Source organism: Lutra lutra, chromosome 12, assembly GCF_902655055.1.
Source record: "Lutra lutra chromosome 12, mLutLut1.2, whole genome shotgun sequence".
In the NCBI taxonomy this organism is placed as follows: Eukaryota; Metazoa; Chordata; class Mammalia; order Carnivora; family Mustelidae; genus Lutra; species Lutra lutra.
In genome coordinates this window covers 85,212,542-85,233,396 of record NC_062289.1, presented here as the reverse complement: position 1 = coordinate 85,233,396, position 20,855 = coordinate 85,212,542, and the positions used below count along the sequence as shown (strand labels likewise).

Here is a 20,855-nt window from a genome sequence, read left to right as displayed (position 1 = left end):
ATACCCTCCATGTTTTTATCCACATAACTCTATTTACTAATTAATAATTGGGAAATCTTATTTTTATTCATTAAAATCATAAGCATATCTTAGCAATGGGTAAGCCAGTGTCACCCCACTGAACTGACTGAATTCTATCCTAAAGTACAAACATGTGGCTTTTAGCAAGCTGTATAGAGTTTTAGCCAGTAAAAGTACTACTTCCTTTTGGCTTTTTGCAAAACTGAAAATAGCTTTTGTACCTCAGTATTACCTCCAAAAAATCCTTTTGGGAATCTCTGGCCTAATGACCTAATTTCCTTTTAACTCAATGGCTGTTCTTAGAAGTAAGGAAGAGGCCGTGCACTAAGACAGTAATGCTCAACAGTGACACTAGGGGGCAGACTGCTTAAGCAGAAGATTTTTGTCAATTTCTGTCCAGGGAAAGAGCTTCCCTCTTTGGAAGTTGACGTTTGAGAATCTCTTCGGTCTCTGCGGCGACTAAAACCTGCGGACTCACTAGTGACCGAAGCGGCAGTGCAGGGCGGCCAGGTTCAGTGCGGCGTATCTCAGGCTCCGGCCGTAGCCCTCCTCCCCGTTACTTTTGCTTTCGGCCCCAGTGAGAATCAGGCGATCGAAATAATGAAGGAGGCTGTGTGTGGAACTGAACACATCTTGGACCCGGAGGTTGTTTAAGTAGCTGAGATAGTGCTGAAAAAGAAACAATGCACGTATTTTAAACGCTCGGCTTCCTCCCGCGTGAGACTAATTCAGAGCGTCCCACTGGCTGCAAGCAAACACCGGCGTACCCCCAGCCCTCCTAGCAAGACGGCTTAGCCTAACCTTGCCCCACAGGCAGGATAAAACAAGTTCAAGATACAGTGGTTTGTTTCCTCCTTAGGGAGCCCCCAAAAGAAAAATGGGCACCCCATTAGGACTTGCATCAGAGTTTTATCGTTAATTATACATCCACTATGCCACTGCTTATATTAGGTGATGGGGTTGGGGGACTCACCTAGCTCAGGCATTGAGAAATACTGTAAGCTCAAATTAAAAAGATTTTAATTCCTGAGTTCACATAAAAATTACAAAATTAATTTCTGTAAATGTCCAAGTCATAACACAGTGAGTCTTTAACTAGTATACTAAGTTAATTATCTTACAATTATTTTGACACTATGTTCATTTTGTTTGATTCACTGACAAAACCTCCCTCCAACAGGCAGATCCAAATCAGATATATTTCTGCATGTGAATAAAGATGTCAAATCCAGGTACCACTACTAAGAAAGTTTGAAAAAAAAGAAAGAAAATAAAGTGTTCAGGGTAAAAATACAGTAAGTAATGGAATTACTTGAATTTGAAAAAAAAAAAAAAACCTAATAAAAGAGAAAGAAAAAGAATTTTTAGCCCCCAAACTTGAAAAAAATAAAGTCTACTCTATCATCTGTCCATTATTTGGAGCCTCAGAGAGACGAAGCATGAACAAGAGCAGTAATAGACTGAAGAAACTCCTAAGGGCCCAGAGGTGAGTTTTGGGAGGAAAAGCTTTGTGACCTAGGCTTGTTGACTTGCCAACATTTCCTTCGAAGAAATGGGGCCAACAGGCCAGTCCTCATTTGCACAGCTCCTCAACTCCTCAATATAGAGTAGCCTCCCTGGGGCTTTCCAACTCAGACTCACCGCTTCAGCAAAATCAGGATTAAATTTCAACAAGTTGTTCAGTTCTTTCTGCAAAGATGCTGGAGTGAGGGCTTTCGTCTCATCATTCTTTAACAAAGAAGCCTGAAATTTAAAGATGACAACTCAGTGGAAAGACATATATACGAACCAGCATACCCTATATCCTTTTTCGTAGCCACTGTCTCCTCTTGACCACACAAAACACTGTCTCCGCTTTCTGAAACTCAAAGCCTTCCAACACCCTCTGCCCAGTCGCATGCTCCTCGCATGCCCTACAAACTCTTGCTCCTTCTTCAGGCCCCAGTTGAGACTTCTGCCACTTGCTTGTATCACTTTCTAGACTACGTAAGGTCCTGTAAGCCCCTACACGTGCCCAGAAGCTCCCTGAACTAGCCCTTCCTGCAGTACTTTTCAAACTACATGAAAAGTACCAGTGTGACCCAAACCAGCCCGAGACCACCCTCAGGACTGGTAGTATATACCTCCATCCAGTACTGCCAGAGGCCTCATAGCACTCAGGTGCCCTACTCCTGGTTAACTGTGTCATGTAGATGGTGCCAGCAATGATTATACAAAATATGTAGAAAACGAATTCCAAATTAAATATTAGGGATGCCTGGGTGGCTCAGTTGGTTAAGCGGCTGCCTTCGGCTCAGGTCATGATCCCAGCGTCCTGGGATCGAGTCCCACATCGGGGGTCCTTGCTCAGCGGGAGCCTGTTTCTCCATCTGCCTCTGCCTGCCACTCTGCCTGTGCTCACTCTGACAAATAAATAAATAAAATCTTTAAAAAATAATAATAATAAAATAAATAAATAAATATTAGTACTTAACCTTGTTACAGATACTTCAACTTTACCTAGACAAATTTGTATTTATAAATAATAATTTCTAATTCCATTTGAATGTTATATTGTTACAGAAGATTCCAGAAACATGGAAAGGCATACAGAGGAAACAAAAATCATCTGTGACACCTCCACCCAGAAATCACACTATTAATATGTAAAATAAGACACTATTAATATGTCTTATTTCAGTCTTTTTTCTATGTGTGTAGGATATATATGTGATACATACATTTATATACTATACTATATATTTTTTTAAAGATTTTATTTATTTATTTATTTGACAGACAGAGACCACAAGTAGGCAGGGAAGGCAGGCAGAGAGAGAGAGGGTGAAGCAGGCTCCCCTCTGAGCAGAGAGCCCAATGCAGGGCTCTATCCCAGGACCCTGGGATCACAACCTGAGCTGAAGGCAGAGGCTTTAACCCACTGAGCCACCCAGGCAAGCCTACACCTACACCATATTTTTAACAAAATTAGAACATGGTATATCACTTTACTTCCTGCTCTTTTCATTAATATTATAAAGTTTGTCTCATCATCGGTCTCTGAAAATATGATTTTTAAAGCAAAAGTATTAACCCTGTGACCATCATATTTATTGCAAATTCTTTTTCCCATTTTATTGTTTGCCTTTTAGTTTTGTTAGAATGTGTTCTGACATGCAGACTTTTAATTTTTATGTTGAAAAATCGAATGATCTTCTTCTACATGTTTTCTTCCATTGCTTTTATGTTTAGAAAGTCTTTCCCCACCTAGAGATCACTTAAAAGTTAATATGTAGTTCCTCCCAGTTTAATTACAGCTTTACGTATTCACATTTACCCTTTAATCCATCTGTAAAGTACTGAAGTGTGAGGATGAGGTAAAGATCTAGCTATATTTTCACTTCCACACTTAAACAATTGTCTAGATGGGTTTTTCTAATCTGTTTGAAATTCATCTTCAGGGTGATCCTATCACTTTTCATCTAGACCTAAACATTACACCTTTCTGCAGAAAGAAAATTACTTACAAAAATAAGGAAAATTAGGAAAGTAGAACAAAAAAATCAAAATCCTATACTTGAAAACAACATGGGAGAAAAATATTCAGCTTCTGTTCCCAAGCAAATGAAAAAGTACAACTCAAAAGCACCAGCAAGAAATGTCTGTGGTAAAATGTACTGATGTCTGCAAACTGAAATGCATCAAAGATGAAATGGTGGCTGGATAAGGGATGTGCAGGCATACGATAAGGAGAGAATAAAACAGTAATTGTGGTATCTAGGTGACAGGTATGTGGGTATTCACTGTGCAATGCTTTTCAACTTTTCTTTCTGTTTGAAAAAGTCCATAATAAAATGTTAGGGAAAGAGAAGTCAATCTTCCAAATCAGGTTTTTGGGCTGTGTTAGTCACACACTATTATAAAATGAACATGTATTATAACTTTAAGAAAAATAAAATCATGGGGGACGCCTGGGTGGCTCAGTTGGTTAAGCGGCTGCCTTCGGCTCAGGTCATGATCCCAGTGTCCTGGGATCGAGTCCCACATCGGGCTCCTTGCTCGGCAGGGAACCTGCTTCTCCCTCTGCCTCTGCCTGCCTCTCTGTCTGCCTGTGCTCGCTCGCTCTTTCTCCCTCTGTCCCTGACAAATAAATAAATAAAATCTTTAAAAAAAAGAGAGAGAAAAAAAGAAAAAGAAAATCATGGGGCACTTGACTGGCTCAGTCAGTAGAGCATTCGACTCTTGATCTTGAGGTTTTAAGTTCAAGCCTCATGTTGCGTGTAGAGATTACTTAAAAAATGATATCGTTTTAAAAAAGACTGAAAAAGAGGGGCGCCTGGGTGGCTCAGTCAGTTAAGCCTCTGCCTTCGGATCAGGTCATGATCTCAGGGTCCTGGGATCGAGCCTCCCATCGGGCTCTCTGCTCAACAGGGAGCCTGCTTCCCCTTCTCTCTCTGCCTGCCTCTCTGCCTACTTGTGATCTCTCTCTCTCCCCCTGCCAAATGAATAAACAAAATCTTTAAAAAAATAAAAGAAAATCACACACAAAATCATAAAGAACACATAATCACACTGTATTGTTAGTGAAGAAAAGAGGACAGAGGACAAAGGAATAATGCAGATTCACTAATAAACCTACTAACAAGATAGGCACATGTGATGACATATAATGCCACAAGACTTGTTTTTACTTATTAAAGATTTTATTTATTTATTTATTTATTTAAGAGAGGGAGAGAGCAGGGGGAGAGGTAAGGGGAGAGGGAGAGAGAGAGAGAGAGACTCTCCAGCAGACTCCCTGCTGAGTGTGGAGCCTGCTGTAGGGCTTGATCCCACAACCCGAAGATCATGACAAAAGCCAAAAATTAAGAGTTGTATGCTTAACCAAGAGTCACCCAGGTATCCCTCCACAGGATTTGTGATTAAAAGTTATGGGGTGTATGGGTGGCTCAGTTGTTCAGCGTCTGCTTTTGGCTCAGGTCATGATCCCAGGGTAGTGGGATCGAGTCCCACATCAGGCTCCTTGCTCCTCAGGAAGCTTGCTTCTCCCTCTCCGACTCCCCCTGCCTGTGCTCCCTCTCTCACTGTCTGTCAAATAAGTAAATAAAATCTTTAAAATAAATAAATAAATAATAAAAGTTTATGATAGAGGCACCTGGGTGGCTCAGTTAGTTAAGCATCTGTCTTCAGCTCAGGTCATGATCCCAGGGTCCTGGGATCGAGTCCGTGTCAGGCCCCCTACTCAGTGGGGAGCCTGCTTCTCCCTCTGCTTGTGGCCCCCCCATAAATAAATAAAATCTTTTTAAAAATAAAAAAAAAATAAAAGTTTGGGATAAATAACAGAATTAACATACCTGTTGAGAAAGAAAAAATTCTGCTTGTTTTTGGGAGAGAGGCCCACTGCAAGATACCTCCTCTTCTCTGGAAGAAAATAAAACAAAACTACTAAGGAATTATACCACGGGAATGGAAGAACCAGGTGATGGGGACCAAAGAGTGCTCGTGTCGTGAGCACTGGGTTTCATATGAAGTCTGAACCCACTGTATCGTACACCTGAAACTAGTATGACACTGTATGGTAACCAACTGGGAATTAAAATAAAAACTAAAAGAGTCAAACAAGCAAACAAAAAAGAATTACACAACAGCAAGAATGGTGAGGCTGACGAAGTCAATAACTTCATTAGAAGAGCTCAAAAACCTTTACAATTAATTCTCTCCTCTCAGAAATAGAAAAAACGGGGCGCCTGGGTGGCTCAGTGGGTTAAAACCTCTGCTTTCGGCTCGGGTCATGATCCCAGGGTCCTGGGATCGAGCCCCACATCCGGCTCTCTGCTCAGCAAGGAGCCTGCTTCCTCCTCTCTCTCTCTGCCTGCCTCTCTGCCTACTGGTGATCTCTCTCTGTCAAATAAATAAATAAAATCTTAAAAAAAAAAAAAAGAAATAGAAAAAACATCCACAAAAAGTGATGTGGATGTGGAATGACCTGCCACAGTTTGCACAATATAATTGTGGAGAGTTATAGACCTAAGTTCTATATAGTGGGATCTTTCCATCATATACATCTCTCATGGTATGCCTGATTTAAAGCCCTTGAGTGGTACCCCCCAGCTTCCAGAATAAAGTCTACGCTACTTAGCAGGGCAGGCGCAATGCTCCATGAGTGGTCCTAGCCACAACTCAATCCTAAGCCTTTTCTTTCTCACCCATACCCCCGCCCTGACTTCATAGATCTCCTATGTGCCAAGATGCCCCCACTGCTTCCTCAGCCTGCAGGGCCCACTGTCCCACCCGCTGTTGGACTGCAGTACCCCATCCATCATTCAAGACTGACTCAAGTGTCATGTCCTCCAAGAATCTCTGATGACGCCTCCCACTAAGCTCCCACCATCTCCTAGAGAGGCTGAGTACAGCGCCGATGCATCGCCACACCTGCCTGCTCTTACTTGCCGCTGGATGCCAATTCTGAGCACCATGTCTAGGAACAAAACGGGCACTGAGAGTTTGCAGAATGAATGAATGAAGAGTTTCTATCTCCTTGCTACAGATACAAGATGTGGTATATTCAAGAGCAGGAAAGAGGGCGCCTGGGTGGCTCAGTGGGTTAAGCCGCTGCCTTCAGCTCAGGTCATGATCTCAGGGTCCTGGGATCGAGTCCCGCATCGGGCTCTCTGCTCAGCAGGGAGCCTGCTTCCCTCTCTCTCTCTCTGCCTGCCTCTCCGTCTACTTGTGATCTCTCTCTGTCAAATAAATAAATAAAATCTTAAAAAAAAAAAAGAGCAGGAAAGAGGTGGCTTCTGCTAAGAAATATCTCCCTAGAAATTTACATTATACAGAATTAACAGACAAGGAATATAAGGATGTAAACCTGGGCTTGAGAAATCTACACATGCACAACAGTGAAGCCTTATTTTGACACCAAAGTATGAGTAATAACACCCTTTTGCCCCGAGACTCTGAAGAAATGGACTCCTGTATAGGATGATAGGAAGTATAAAAATCAATATTTACTCATAAAGAATGCTCTCGTTAGATGCACTCTGCATCTAATATAGCAGTTCTCCAACTTTTGTGTAAATGATATGTGAATGGATATTCTGAAAGAAAATGCTTCTGAGGTTACATAATTTGGGGAACGTTACACACTCTATCTTGCTTGGAGATTCATGACGCAGGTGAGAGAAATCCAACAGAAAGAAACTTTACTTTTGTTTAATGTACCACTGAGCAAACTCATTGAACAAAGAATCCTTTCCTCAAAACTTTCAAGAAGCACAAGTGTTCCACGGAAAACACTTCAGGAGGTACTGTTCTAATATTCTCCTGGCTTCATTTCTGATAAATATTACCTAACAATCCCTAAGGCTGTGTATCAGATTCTGCAACCATTGCAGCGGCCAAGAGAAAGCCCCAACCCAGGTCTAACAAAGATCAGTGACACAACAGTGACCTGGAAGGAAATGGAAAACGAATCCGCAGGCCAAGTTCTCTAACGGAAAACAGTTACTGGGCAGTAAGGAGTCCTTTTCTCTTAACATATCTCGTAACCAAGGTAAACCCAAGGCTTGGAAGAAACATGGCTACACACAGAAAGGCTAGTGACAGGGCACCTGGGTGGCTCGTTTGGTTAAGTGTCTGCCTTCAGCTCATGATCCCAGGGTCCTGGGATCAAGACCCGCATCGGGCTCCCCACATAGCGGGGAGTCTGCTTCTCCCTCTGACCCTCCCCTCTCTCGTGTTTTCTCTCTCTGACAAATAAACTCTTAAAAAAAAAAAAGGCTAGAGATAGGTAAGAGTGAATGAATGTTGAATTCATCTGAATGAAACTGGACACACAATACTGGTCCCATCCGCCTCTAAAGTCCACAACGATCAGGGCACCTGGCCGGCTCAGTCAGTAGAGCACAGAGAAAATCAGCATCATGCAAACGGATTCTTTTTTTTTTTTTTTTTAAGATTTTATTTATTTATTTGACATAGAGAGAGAGTACAAGCAGGGGGAGCAGCAGGCGGAGGGAGAGGGAGAAACAGGTTCCCCTCTAAACAGGGAGCCTGACACAGGGCTCCATCCCAGGACCCTGGGACCACGATCGAGCCAAAAGCAGCCACCTAACTGACTGAGCCACCCAGGTGCCCCTGTAAACCGATTCTGTAAAGAAGGAAGTACAGTCCCCACAAATAAAGATCGAATTCAGTTCTGGCCTCCACAGTGGCAATCATAGCTGACATGAACCATCTTGGGGAGAGCAAGTAAAGACACCATGGCCCAAACCATCCTTCAATGACTCCTCCTATTTCCTCAGGGCCCCACACATACGTGCAGAAGAAAGTAACTTGTGAGAAGCCACAGAGGTATTCAGTTTAGGAAAAAGGCTACCCATTTGGGAAAAGGGCTCAAGTATACCTTGCTTATAAACCCAATTATTAGCTGAGACAGAATTTTAGACTTACTAGTGCTAGAAATCAAGGGCACTTAAGCTGGGTTCGTGGATGGGCTTTATTTAAGTCCATGAACCTTATAAAACTGCACTCAAAAGTTGGAAAAATCGGGGCGCCTGGGTGGCTCAGTGGGTTAAGCCGCTGCCTTCGGCTCAGGTCATGATCCCAGGTCCTGGGTTCAAGCCCCACATGGGGCTTTCTGCTCAGCAGGGAGCCTGCTTCCTCCTCTCTCTCTGCCTGCCTCTCTGCCTACTTGTGATTTCTCTCTGTCAAATAAATAAATAAAATCTTAAAAAAAAAAAAAGTTGGAAAAATGTACGTTTCTAATATGGACATAGTATATGGCATTTGTGAGACTCTCAGGAGTCTGGAAATTCCTCTTAAAGTCTTAAATCTACCACTGCATTGAAATTTTGAAAATATGACATTAATCAATCAACAAAGATTTTATTTTTTGTTTTTGAATATTTGCAATGCAGAAAACGCCGGTCTAGGTGCAGGAGGACACACAATGTGTTAACAGGCTTACAGTCCTGGGGAAGGCTGAGACTCACCCAGGTGAGAAGACAGCAGTAAGCGATAAATGCCAAATGTGACTATGAACTCTGTACTGAGAAATGGGGAGAATCACTTGCAAGCTGGGAAGGAGCAGAGAAAATGATGATGAAGAAGGTGTTCCAAGAAAGGGAAACAAAGGACAAGACCAGGACCAGGATAAAGGATCCAAGCTGAGAAACTGCAAGTAATGTCAGAAAGGTCAACTGTGGAAGGCCTTGAACACCAGCTGGGGAGACTGTGAAATCCTTCAAGGTTTCTGAGCAAGATATTGACAGAAGCAGGGGCAGCGAGGGACTGGGACAGGAACAGTTATTAAACATTCAAGGAGGAAGCGAGGACCTCACCCTTCTGAGGTGAACAGAGGGCATGAAGCAGCCCCTCTCCCCGAGCCACACTGTCCTCCATCTGTGCCTCCAACATGTGGCTTGCCTTGTCTCGGAAGCAGGGTGTATGCCGTGTGCTCTGGCAATTTCTCCTGGCTCCTTCATCACCCGGTTCTGGGTCTGAGGGGCCCCTCCTCAGCCGGACCCCAGTTACTCTCTCTCTACCCTCTACCTGAGGGTTCCATTTCCTCTCGACGGCAATGCCTTGCTCTGAAACTACATTACTGATCTGTTGCCTCTCTATTTTCTGACCCTCCGCACAGGACTCCATGAGGACAGGGCCCTCTCCCCTTGGTGACAACACAGCCTCTTACCATGGTATCTGGTACACAGGAAGCACTCAGGAAGTATTTATTGAATAAATTAATGAGCCTGGGAGATTTATATTAAATCACTGGCAAGGGAAGAAATACCAGAGAATTTCTACTTCTGTTAGGTCCTTTTAGGAGCACAGGGAAGCTGTAATTACAGCAGCCTGCAGACCAGGAGCCTCCGTGGCAGACTCACGCCGGCTAATCCTATCAGCCGGCTCCTGACAGCAGGCACTTGGCAACTGCCGGCAAATGAAACATAGGCTCAATTTCAGTGTGCCCTCTCCTCTGTGATGGGGTTTTTTTGATAAATGATAAACATCCGTGGACTAAATAATTCTTCCCTCTCTTCTAAACTAACAGTGGGGGAAAAATCAATTAATTAGCGGTTGGGTTTCTCCTTCCAGATAAGAATAATTTCACTGTGGGATGGGAGATTTGCAAGCTATGCAATATTTCTTTCCCCTTTTTAATTTGTTTTATTATTTATTTATTTATTTCATATAGGCTCCACGCCACGCAGCGTGGAGCCCAATGTGGGGCTGGACTCACGACTCTGAGATTAAGACCTGAGCTGAGATCGAGTCGGACATTTGACGGAATGAGCCACTCAGGTGCCCCACTCCTTTCTAATTTTAAAACAAATATCCAGGGCAAGAAAAATAACTTTCCTGAAGAAAAGAGACCTGAAAACATTCCAATAATGAAAAAAAAAAAAAAAAGAAAGAAAGCAAACAGAAAGAAAGGAAAAATAAAAGAGCTAAATTAAGAAGCTTTTCATAATGTAATAAAACATTAGAAAAGATCACAAAAAATGAAATTTTCCTCTTTAAAAGAACCAAGAAATGAATGTAAATATATTCTTTCTTTTTTTAATGTAAATATATTCTATAAAATAAAATCTTATTACAAGTAAAACCATTTCTTTGTTGACAAAAAACTGTGATAACCGAGAAAAATATTTATTTATTTATTTTTAAGATTTTTAAAAATTTATTTGACAGAGAGATCACAAGTAGGCAGAGAGGCAGGCAGAGAGTGAGAGGGAAACAGGCTCCCTGCTGAGCAGAGAGCCCGATGCAGGGCTCAATCCCAGGGCCCTGAGATCATGACCCAAGCTGAAGGCAGAGGCTTTAACCCACTGAGCCACCCAGGCACCCCAAGAAAAATATTTAAATAGTGTATCTCTTTAATTTCAGTGACAAAATTCAGTTACTATATGTACACTATCTTCTCGAACTATACATACACCTTTTTTTTTTGGTCCAGAAATGTCACTTACTGGAAAATTATGAAAATTTACATTGGTATACATTTTTTAACCATTACAGAGCATTCTGCATATTGTATATTTTAAGTGAAAAAACATTCCTGATTTATCGCTGGGAAGACATAAAATGGTAATATATATGCAATTTGATTCTCAGTTCTTATGGTTTAAAATTCTTCACCCCTATTTTTAAAAAAAAGTTTTTTGCAGTGGGCGCCTGGGTGGCTCAGTGGGTTAAAGCCTCTGCCTTCGGCTCAGGTCATGATCCCAGGGTCCTGGGATCCAGCCCCACGTCGGGCTCTCTGCTTACCCTCTCTACCTGCCTCTCTGCCTGCTTATGATCTCTTTCTGTCAAATAAATAAGTAAATAAAAATCTTTTAAAAATATATTTAAAAAAATTTTTTAAAGATTTTATTTATTTGACAGAGATCACAAGTAGTCGAGAGGCAGGCAGAGAGAGAGGAAGGGAAGCAGGCTCCCCGCTGAGCAGAGAGCCTGATGCGGGGCTCGATCCCAGGACCCTGAGATCATAAACTGAGCTGAAGGCAGAGGCTTTAACCCACTAAGCCACCCAGGCGCCCCTAAAAAAAGTTTTTATACATTGCAATTCACTGTAGACTTTTTTCTCCTTTTTTTTCTTTTTCTTTGTTTGAGTATAGTGTGCACAATGTGACATTAGTTTCAGGTGTGCAACATCATGATTGACATGAAACGATACACCTTCCTAGTAAATACACTGGGTCACACAAAGATGAGTTCTTAGAATAGGATAAAAGCAAAACGATGCAGTTAGACATAGGATTGATTTAGGAGACAGGCAAACCAAAATAAGTCTGAACTTTAACGCAGGAAGTGACATTCTGCAACCTGAAGTAGATAAAGTAGCCAGAACAAGGACGACCCTGCGGCCTGGATGCACTCCTGAGGCAGCTGAGCTAAAAGAGAAACTAGAGAAAAAGAGCGCCAGTATTCACTGGCCGTTTACTACATGCCAGGCATAGTTCCGAACACTTACATGGATCTGACGTTTAATGTTCGCAACACCCCTCAGGATGCCCCGTTTTGCAGATGAGGACGCTGAGGCACGGAGAGAGAGGGTGAGTAACTGGTCCAGAGTCACACAGAGGATAAGTGGAGGAGCCGAAACCCTAAGCCAGCAGTCTGTCACCAGAGCCAGACTCAAGCCTACACTGTTCTGCCTCCACTACATGAGAGGCATTTGTCAGCAACTCTAAGTGAGCGAGGCGTTGGAAGTATTTAATGGTATATAAGCTCTTGTGCCCAGTATGTGCTCAACAAATCACGGAATCAACAAAGGCCACTCTCAGGAACCACCCATTCCCCGACAGTGGTTAGCCGGCCTCCTCAGGGCAGGCGAGGCTTACTTAAATCAGAGCTCTGAGCACACTGCAGTGTGATGATCTGTGATGTCAGTCGTCCTCACCACACTGTGGGCTCCTCGAGATCAGACATGGTATATACTGTACACGTATACACACACACATATACACGTATATGGCTTATACCATACCCATATATACACATGTATGGCATATACTGTACACGTATATATGCACGTGTGTATCCTTCTCTCCCACGGCAGTAGTTTACTTGGAAGGTGATCCCAGGTAACAGCTGGAGGGAGGGGAAGTGAGGGAGCGAAGTTAAGGAAGTCAGTAAAAAGCGCTTTAGGGACCACTGGGCAGTGCGGGCAACAGGCTGTGTGTGTTGATTTTCTGCAGTCACTCATCCAGCACATATCCACCAACACATTCTGTGAGGCAGGCACTACACGAAGCACTGGGAAAGATGCCCCGAAGCAAGACAGACAGGGGTCTTAGATCTGAAGGGGTGCCAAGGCAGAAGACAGATACAACGGAGTAAGCAAATAAATGTGAAAAGTTACTCCGTGAGGAGAGCCCTGAAGGAACTAAAGAAGCCAGAAGTATTTGGAATGGAGATTACTCCAGAGATGTGTTTTAGGGAAGGCCTGTGTGACGACGCCAGAGCTGGAGCTGAAGTCAGCGTGGAGTATTCGCAGAGCTGAAAGCAGGCCGAGCTGCTGAACCGTGGAGAGCGTAGGGGAGAGTGAGGAGAAAGAGGCGGGGAGGGTTACAGGGGCAGAACACATAGCCTCTAGGCTGGGATTCTGGTCTGAACGCCAACAACAGTCGCTGTACGTTTGGGGCAGAAGGGTATGGTTTACATGCACAGGGGTTCCCTTGGATGCTGCATGAAAAACATTGCAGGGAGACAAGAGCGGAGGCAAGGAGGCCAGTGGGGAGGCCAGAGAAGTCTAGCCCTAGTGGAGACGCGGTGCTGGGGCTGCAGGGGCAGCAGTGGCAATGGAGACAAGTGAACTAAGTCCAAACTGTCATGGAGGAACAAGTGCCTGGGCTGAGGGACTGGCTGTCAGGGTGACAGAGAGGGGGAACCAAGGACACTGAGGTTCTGAGCTTCAACAACTAGGTGACCAGTGGCACGCCATCTCCTGTGCTTAAACTTTAATAGGCACGCCATACATTTTCACTGAATTAATCAACTCTTAACTCACTCTGACATAAGGAACACTATCGGTCCAGGAGGGTCCCAGCAGGAAACAAATGGCACATTGAGATGGGGCGATTTGAGAAGAGTTTAATAAAGGACCACTTATAAAACTCCGGGCAGGAGACAGAGAAGCCATAAGGGACAATACAGTTCCCAAGGCTGGTGAGTGGGAGTGGAGAACCTGACACCCCAGGCCTGGGAACCTCTTCCTAGTTCCCGGACCCCATAAGAACGCAGAGAGGACCACCTGATAGAAACTGTGACCCCACAGACAGTCCACCATGGCCCCGAAGGAAGGGAGCCAGCGGATCAACAACCTGACCCCACTCTCCTCGGCCCACGACTGCCTCCCAGTCAGACATCAGAAGGCAAGAAGCCCACTGATGCAGCCCATCCAGGTCAACTTCTTGGACCTAAAGGGGCAAAAAGACAGCGGGCAGCACGTGAGCTCTGAATGAATGAGGATTTACTATGCCTGCAATTATACTATTTCACAGGAAAGGGATGTCTACCCGAAAAACCCCAAATTACCGTATAGACACATCAAGTTCTTCTTTTTCCATTTTTCTTTCGCCCTCCTCTCTGTTGGTCAGTTCCATGTCGGCATCCTCCACTGTCTTTTTCTCGCCATTCTGGAAGTACTGTTGAAGGGCGGTGTACAGTTTAAACACTTGACTGAAAGAAAGCTTACTGTAGGCCAAGATCATATGGCGCAGAAATAAACCTAGAAAATACGACATACACAGGAGAAGGCGTTAACTAAAATCCAGGCTACACGGCGTTGATACTGCTTCTTGAACTCTGCCTTCAAAAGAATCAAAAAGAGACACTTGCAATTGCTATTCCCTCCTCCCAGAATGTTCTTTCCCCGTCTTTCACAAAACTGGTTTCCTCGTCTTATACAGGGTTCAGTCCCCACCTCACTCACCCCTCTGCCCCCACACCCTATCATCTTTCGCCATCCAAAATGTTTTCTCGTGGCTACTGGAACTATGTGAAATTATGTTATTTACTTGTTCACTTGTCACCATCTGGCCCCACCCTACCAGCATACGATCTCCACAAGAGGAAGGTCCCTATCTATCCTGTAAGTCCAGATCCTGGCACACGGGAGATCATGTAATAGCTGATGTTGAATAACATAAAAACTACCCCACAAAAAAGCCGAATGAAGTATGGGTATAAGCCTAACAGACAAGCCTCAAGAAATTTCATGTATGCACCTTATTAACTATAGCAATGATATAGTCTCACTTCACCTCTGTTCATAAAAGTTTAAATAGTGACCCTGACTTAGAGCCATACAGTGCAGACAAGGAATCCAGAGAACTATGAGAAACAGCTCTGAAACCCTAAAAGGCCCCAGGACCAGGCTAATAGTTGGGACTATTACAGACAAAACAGAAGATGCTTTTCCACAAGACAGTTACATAAACATAGGATACAATGGCAAGGCAAGAAATAACAACTAAAACATGTCCAACACCCCCACCGTGTTTGTTCAGAAATGGCAGAGTCATGATAGATGTGATTCAGAAAGCTGCTCACTTCAATGAAAACATTCTCTGCTCTCCTTAAAAGAGCGTCATACCTACTACACTCGTTTTGTGAACCTCTGGTTCAGTTCCAGAAAAAGAATCTGAAAGGTCATCAAAAAATTGTTCCATATCCTTCAATTCGCCTTCAGCCATCAGTTTGATTCTGAATGAGAAAATTGAGGTGCGTATTTTAGGAAGTCCCTCTGAACATCCTCTCATGTTTCACATTCCACAGTTATACCCAATAAATCTATTTTAAAAGCAAATTAGATATTCATATAAAATGGTGGCACATAAAACAAACTTGACAATCCAAAATGTCACTCTCATTATTCTAAAAAGCATCACTGCTCATGTTTTCTTGATCATAAAATGTGTCAAAATAACAGATCAGCCAGCAAAAATGTAATTCTCCGCAACGACTAAGAAGAATAAGGTAGATCTGTACAGAAAAATAAATTTTGAAACAGTATGTTTAATGTTAACCACTTTTCAAAAAGAGAAGTAAAGTACTTAGGAAAACTGAGAGTAACAAAGATATATTTTTAGAGAATTCATTATCTTGTGCATTTTTCTAATTTTCATCTACATAAACGTATTTTCACATATACAGAAGGAAAGAAAGCTCACCTGATCTGTACTGAATTTGCCAGCTGGGGACAAGATTCTTCAATTAACTTGTACAGTTTAGACAGTGTAATATCTGGGCCCTGGATAAAGATGACAGGGAGGTTATAGATAAATTTTAAGAGCTGGAAAATGGTAAATAGTAAACATGAATTCATTTATCAACCCCTCTGCTTTAACAGGTATTCCAAATGTGAAATTTCAAATCACAAAAATAACCAATCTATAAAATGCTAAAGGAATACATCACATTTGCAAAGCACTCTCAGTTCATCGGAGGAAAGGTTTAAAATGGAAACAAAGCATAGACTCTGTAGTCCAAGGACCGGCCCTTCCTTCCTATTTTGTAATCATGGCAAAGCTAGTTTCCTTCATCAGTAAAATGTAGATAATCGTAACCATCTCCCTTGTTCCTGACAGAGAAAGAGTAAGAAAAGGAAAAGTGCTTTGTAAACTGGAAAAGATTATTCAAACACAGGTGTCCTATTTTTCACAAACATAATTTCATTTGATCCTTCCCAAAACCTTGTGAAGTAGGCAGACACTATGTGCCCAAGTCCATAAAAGGTACCAGTAGAGACAAAGAGTATGCATCCTTGGCTGTCAAGAAGATTACGATCTGAGGTTTAAAACCAAACACTGAATCTTTTTTGGAGAGTAAGCTGACACTATATATGCCAGTTTTAGACGTGGAAAGCAATTCCACTTCTGGGGAAAGTATGTTTGGCTTGCGTTGTTTGAAATGAAGAAAAACTGAAAAGAACCTGTAAGTCCATCAATAGTTAATCCATAACTTATAATAAGTTATAAACTTTTTAAAAAGATTTTATTTATTTATTTGACAGAGAGAGAGAGATCACAAGTAGAGAGAAAGACAGGCGGGGGTGGGGGGATGCAGGCTCCCCGTGAGCAGAGAGCCCAAAGTGGGGCTCAATCCCAGCATCATGACCCTAGCTGAAGGCAGAGGCTTAACCCACTGAGCCACCCAGGTGCCCCTATAAACTTATTTTAACATTAAAATTAGGAGTTATATTTCTTTCCTTATTGGGGAAAACAATGCAGCTGTTAAAAATAATTAGATGGCTCTATTCAAATGTGCTGACATGGAAAGCTCTCCAAGACTGGTTAAGTGAAAGGAGCAAGCTATAGAATAGAATTTTATTTTTGTAAAAAAAATTTTTTTAATTCAAGCAAAATTAAAAGGATACAAATATATCCTTACAATCATATGCTTCTACCTATTTATATACACATGGATTTAAAAAAATGTCTAGAAAGCTCTATTCTGACCTGTGACTCCATGAATAGTTGAATGAGCGAACATTAACAGTGATAATCTCTGAAAGGCAAAAGGACCAGATGACATGAAGAACCATAACCTTTCACTCCATTAATTTTAGTATCAGCTGAAGTTTTTACAATAAATTTTTGTAGGGCGCCTGGGTGGCTCAGTGGGTTAAGCCACTGCCTTCGGCTCAGGTCATGATCTCAGGGTCCTGGGATCGAGTCCCGCATCGGGCTCCCTGATGAGCAGAGAGCCTGCTTCCCTCTCTCTCTCTCTCTGCCTGCCTTTCTGCCTACCTGTGATCTCTCTCTGTCAAATAAATAAATAAAATCTTTTTAAAAAAAAATAAATAAATTTTTGTATATTAGTTGAGTAATTAAAAGTTAACTGGTTTTTAAAAATTAACTAATGGGTCGCCTGGGTGGCTCAGTGGGTTGAGCCACTGCCTTCGGCTCGGGTCGTGATCTCAGGGTCCTGGGATCGAGTCCCGCATCGGGCTCTCTGCTCACCAGGGAGCCTGCTTCCCTCTCTCTCTCTCTGCCTGCCTCTCAGAGAGATTTGTGATCTCTCTGTCAAATAAATAAATAAAATCTTTAAAAAAAAAACTATTTAAAAAAAAATAAAATAAAAATTAACTAATGCTTAAAGCCAAACATTAAGCAAAGGAATTGGGAGTCTGATTGGAACGTTAGAACCACAAGAACCAAAGAACCACAAAGGATCATTTAAGATAGAAAAAACAGCATGAACAAAGGCAGAGAGATGTGAGCTAAAACACAAGTACTGTTTTGTTTCTTTCTTCTATTACTGAATCTTACAATATAATGACTTTTATTTCAATAATGGGGAAAATACACTTGTAATAACAGTAATGTGGCTAGGACTGGGAGCTACAAGTAATGGAGACCCCATTCTTGTATTCAACCAACTGGGTAAGCCACTTAATCTGTGTCCGCAGTACCCTCCCCCAACTAATATGGATGATATATATATATACATATATATGTGGCTACATATGTATATAAAATATATATGTATAACATATATACATATATATTTTTTAAGATTTTATTTATTCATTTGAGAGAAAGATGGAGAGAGCACAAGCAGGGGGAGAGGCAGAGGGAGAGGGAGGAGGAGACTCTCTGATGAGCAGGGAGCCCAATGTGGGGCTCGATCCCAAGACCTGGAGATCATGACCTGAGCGGAAGGCAGATGATTAACCAACTGAGCCACCCAGGCACCCCTGGGTGATGTATTTTTTAAAAAGCCATTTAAGGGGGCGCCTGGGTGGCTCAGTGGGTTAAGCCGCTGCCTTTGGCTCAGGTCATGATCCCAGGTCCTGGGTTCCAGCCCCACATCGGGCTTTCTGCTCAGGAGGGAGCCTGCTTCCTCCTCTCTCTCTGCCTGCCTCTCTGCCTACTTGTGATTTCTCTCTGTCAAATAAATAAATAAAATCTTAAAAAAAAAAAAAAGCCATTTAGGGGTGCCTGGGTGGCTCAGTCAGTTAAGTGGAGGACCTGGTCTCAGCTCAGGTCATGATCTCAGTGTCCTGAGATGGAACCCTTCATTAGGCTCCAAGCTCAGCTGGGAGTCTGCTTGAGATTCTTTCCCTCTCCCTCTCCTTCTCCCCCTCCCCCTGCATGTACACATGTTCTCTATCTCAAATAAATAAATCTTAAAAAAAAAAACAAAAACCCTTTATCAAGCATATTGCTGTTGTGGGGGCCCAGGACCCCAGATCTTTGTTTCTGCCACCACTGCTCAATAGACAACTACTCATCCTTCAAGTTCCAGCTTAACTCTCCACTTCCTAAGTCCTCCCCGTTCCCAGGAGTCCACCCATCTGCCACGAGAGGGTATATCCCATTTCACTTATCCCACACTTCTACTTAGGTGCTCTACTAAGCTCTGGGGATAACAAGAGTGAACAAAAGTGGCACAAAACACGGCCCTTATAGCAGTCTAACAGGGGAGAGTCAATCATAAAAGCACACAAACAAATGAGAAAAACCATAACTGATATAAAAGGTGCATGGCCCATGAAAACACACTAAAATGGAAAACAGCTAACACTCATCATTTTACTATATGCCACAAACTGTGAAGCAGAGTCCAATTTAATACAACCCTCCCAAAACATAGTCTCTCTTACTGTCCCCATTTTACAGAGAGAAACCAGAGACCCAACTAGGTTACGGAACTTGCTATCCCCTGAGTCTGCGAAATGAAAGAAAACACGGAAAGGGCTGAAACAACAGTTAAGTGTGCAAGGTCGGCTGCTCGCTTTAGGTAATTGCGGTCCTCGGAGAGCCTGTTCGATTCACCCGTCTCCAACACTCAGGACTACGTGCAGCCCCTCTCCCTAGAAGACGGGAGGATCTGGGAAAAGCATTCCTCCCCCTGTCGCTCAGCTAAGAAATGCTGGAGACAAATATGAAGGCAAAAAAAATGCATGTAAAGCGCCTGGTCGATGGAGTAATAAGGACTCGTCATCAGCAGGTGGTACTAACTCCTTTTTTTGAGGTCCTCCGGGGCTTCAAGAGTGTCGCCTGAACACTGGTGCCCCCAGGCCCAGGGCGGTGTCCGGCACAGATGCTCAGTGAAGGTTTGCTGAATGAGCGGGAGCCGGCGGGGGCCGCTCACCTGCAGCAGGGGCAGGAGCAGCTGGTTGAGCCTCCGCCGCTCCATGAGACCGACGGCGCCCTCGCCCGTGCGGCCCATCTCGTTCAGCAGCACCAGCACCGCGATCTTATATGGCGTCACCCAGTCCTTGATGCCGAACACGTTGGCGTGCACCACCCCATTGGTCATCATGGGGTTGAAGTAAAGGCTCTCGTGGACGCTGGCCATCGTGCCCCGGGACTAAGTCTGGGAGCCCGGCCGCTCCACTGCGCTGCCGCCCCGCCCGGGTTCCCGCTAGAAGCAGCGAACCACCCTCCTCAGGCCCCCACAGGACCCCGCTCTAGCCCAGGAAACGGGTATCCTCCCTCGCGGCAAGCCATTGGCCAATCAGAGAAGGTAAACCAGAGCACATGGGAGGGCTACAGCCAATTAGAATATCCAGGGGTGCTGCGCGGGATGGGGCAAAGACGGTGCACCTCAAAACTGAGTCCCTACAGAAACTCGAGCGGAAGAAGTAAGTTCCCGAGTGCTTTGGGGTGGGACAGTGAAAGGAAGGTGATTCCTTGGGGGCCGCAGCTGAACGTCTCTGGTTGGGGTGGTTGGGGGAGCTGCCAATTTGTTTGATTTGAAAGCAGTTAAAATTGAATTTTGAAACAATCCTGTTTAAAAGCAACGAAATTAAATTTGCACCATTAAAATTCGTATGTGTTTCATGATGTTAATTTCTAAACTCAGTGTTTGGAAGTTTCATTTAGCTCTTTTAAGATGTGATGAAACATTTTTTCTCACTATTTCACAAATGTCATTTAGAGACAGCCGAGTCATAGAAGGTGATACCACTTTGGTTTCCTACCCAATAAACTACAAGATCCCTAGTCTGGCATTCGTAGCCTGGCAAAATCAATCCCTAGACGATATTTTCAAACGATTTTTTACAATTCCCCTTCCATTCATCAGTATCTCTCACAAGAAGCTTCTCTATAGCCTGAATTACTTTTTTTTTTCTGAATTACTATTAATAATGACTTGCCTTCCGTACTAATCTCAATGACACTTGAAAGAAAAACCAGGTACTATTCAACTTTGGCTACATACAGACACACACACACACACACACACACACACACTGCCTAGTACCTTGTTTGTGTCTCAATCGCTGTATGTTTAATAGAATAATGAGTGAATATGTGTTCTTAGTTCACAATACTAAGAGTATTATGAGGCAGAAATGTATAGAGTAAATTCCTGTGCCCAAAAGCGAGTTATTG

General features: G+C 43.2%; 1 protein-coding gene across 2 annotated transcripts in view; it reads right to left on the bottom strand.

Moving 5' to 3' along the window:
• ANAPC5 (anaphase promoting complex subunit 5) overlaps nucleotides 1-19,938 on the bottom strand; it is a 44,522-nt gene extending 24,584 nt beyond the window's left edge. Inside the window, exons 1-7 of one of the 2 annotated variants that reach the window (XM_047697752.1) lie at nucleotides 19,609-19,938; nucleotides 15,681-15,760; nucleotides 15,104-15,213; nucleotides 14,044-14,236; nucleotides 5,355-5,421; nucleotides 1,663-1,764; nucleotides 500-690 (exon numbers count right to left, since the gene is read on the bottom strand). In XM_047697752.1, the coding sequence (XP_047553708.1) occupies nucleotides 500-690; nucleotides 1,663-1,764; nucleotides 5,355-5,421; nucleotides 14,044-14,236; nucleotides 15,104-15,213; nucleotides 15,681-15,760; nucleotides 19,609-19,815 (950 nt within the window). In that variant the 5' untranslated portion in view covers nucleotides 19,816-19,938. Of the gene's footprint in view, nucleotides 1-499; nucleotides 691-1,662; nucleotides 1,765-5,354; nucleotides 5,422-14,043; nucleotides 14,237-15,103; nucleotides 15,214-15,680; nucleotides 15,761-19,608 lie in introns of those variants that run through there. The other variant, XM_047697753.1, reaches the window with a different exon arrangement.
• Nucleotides 19,939-20,855: the final 917 nt, after the last annotated feature.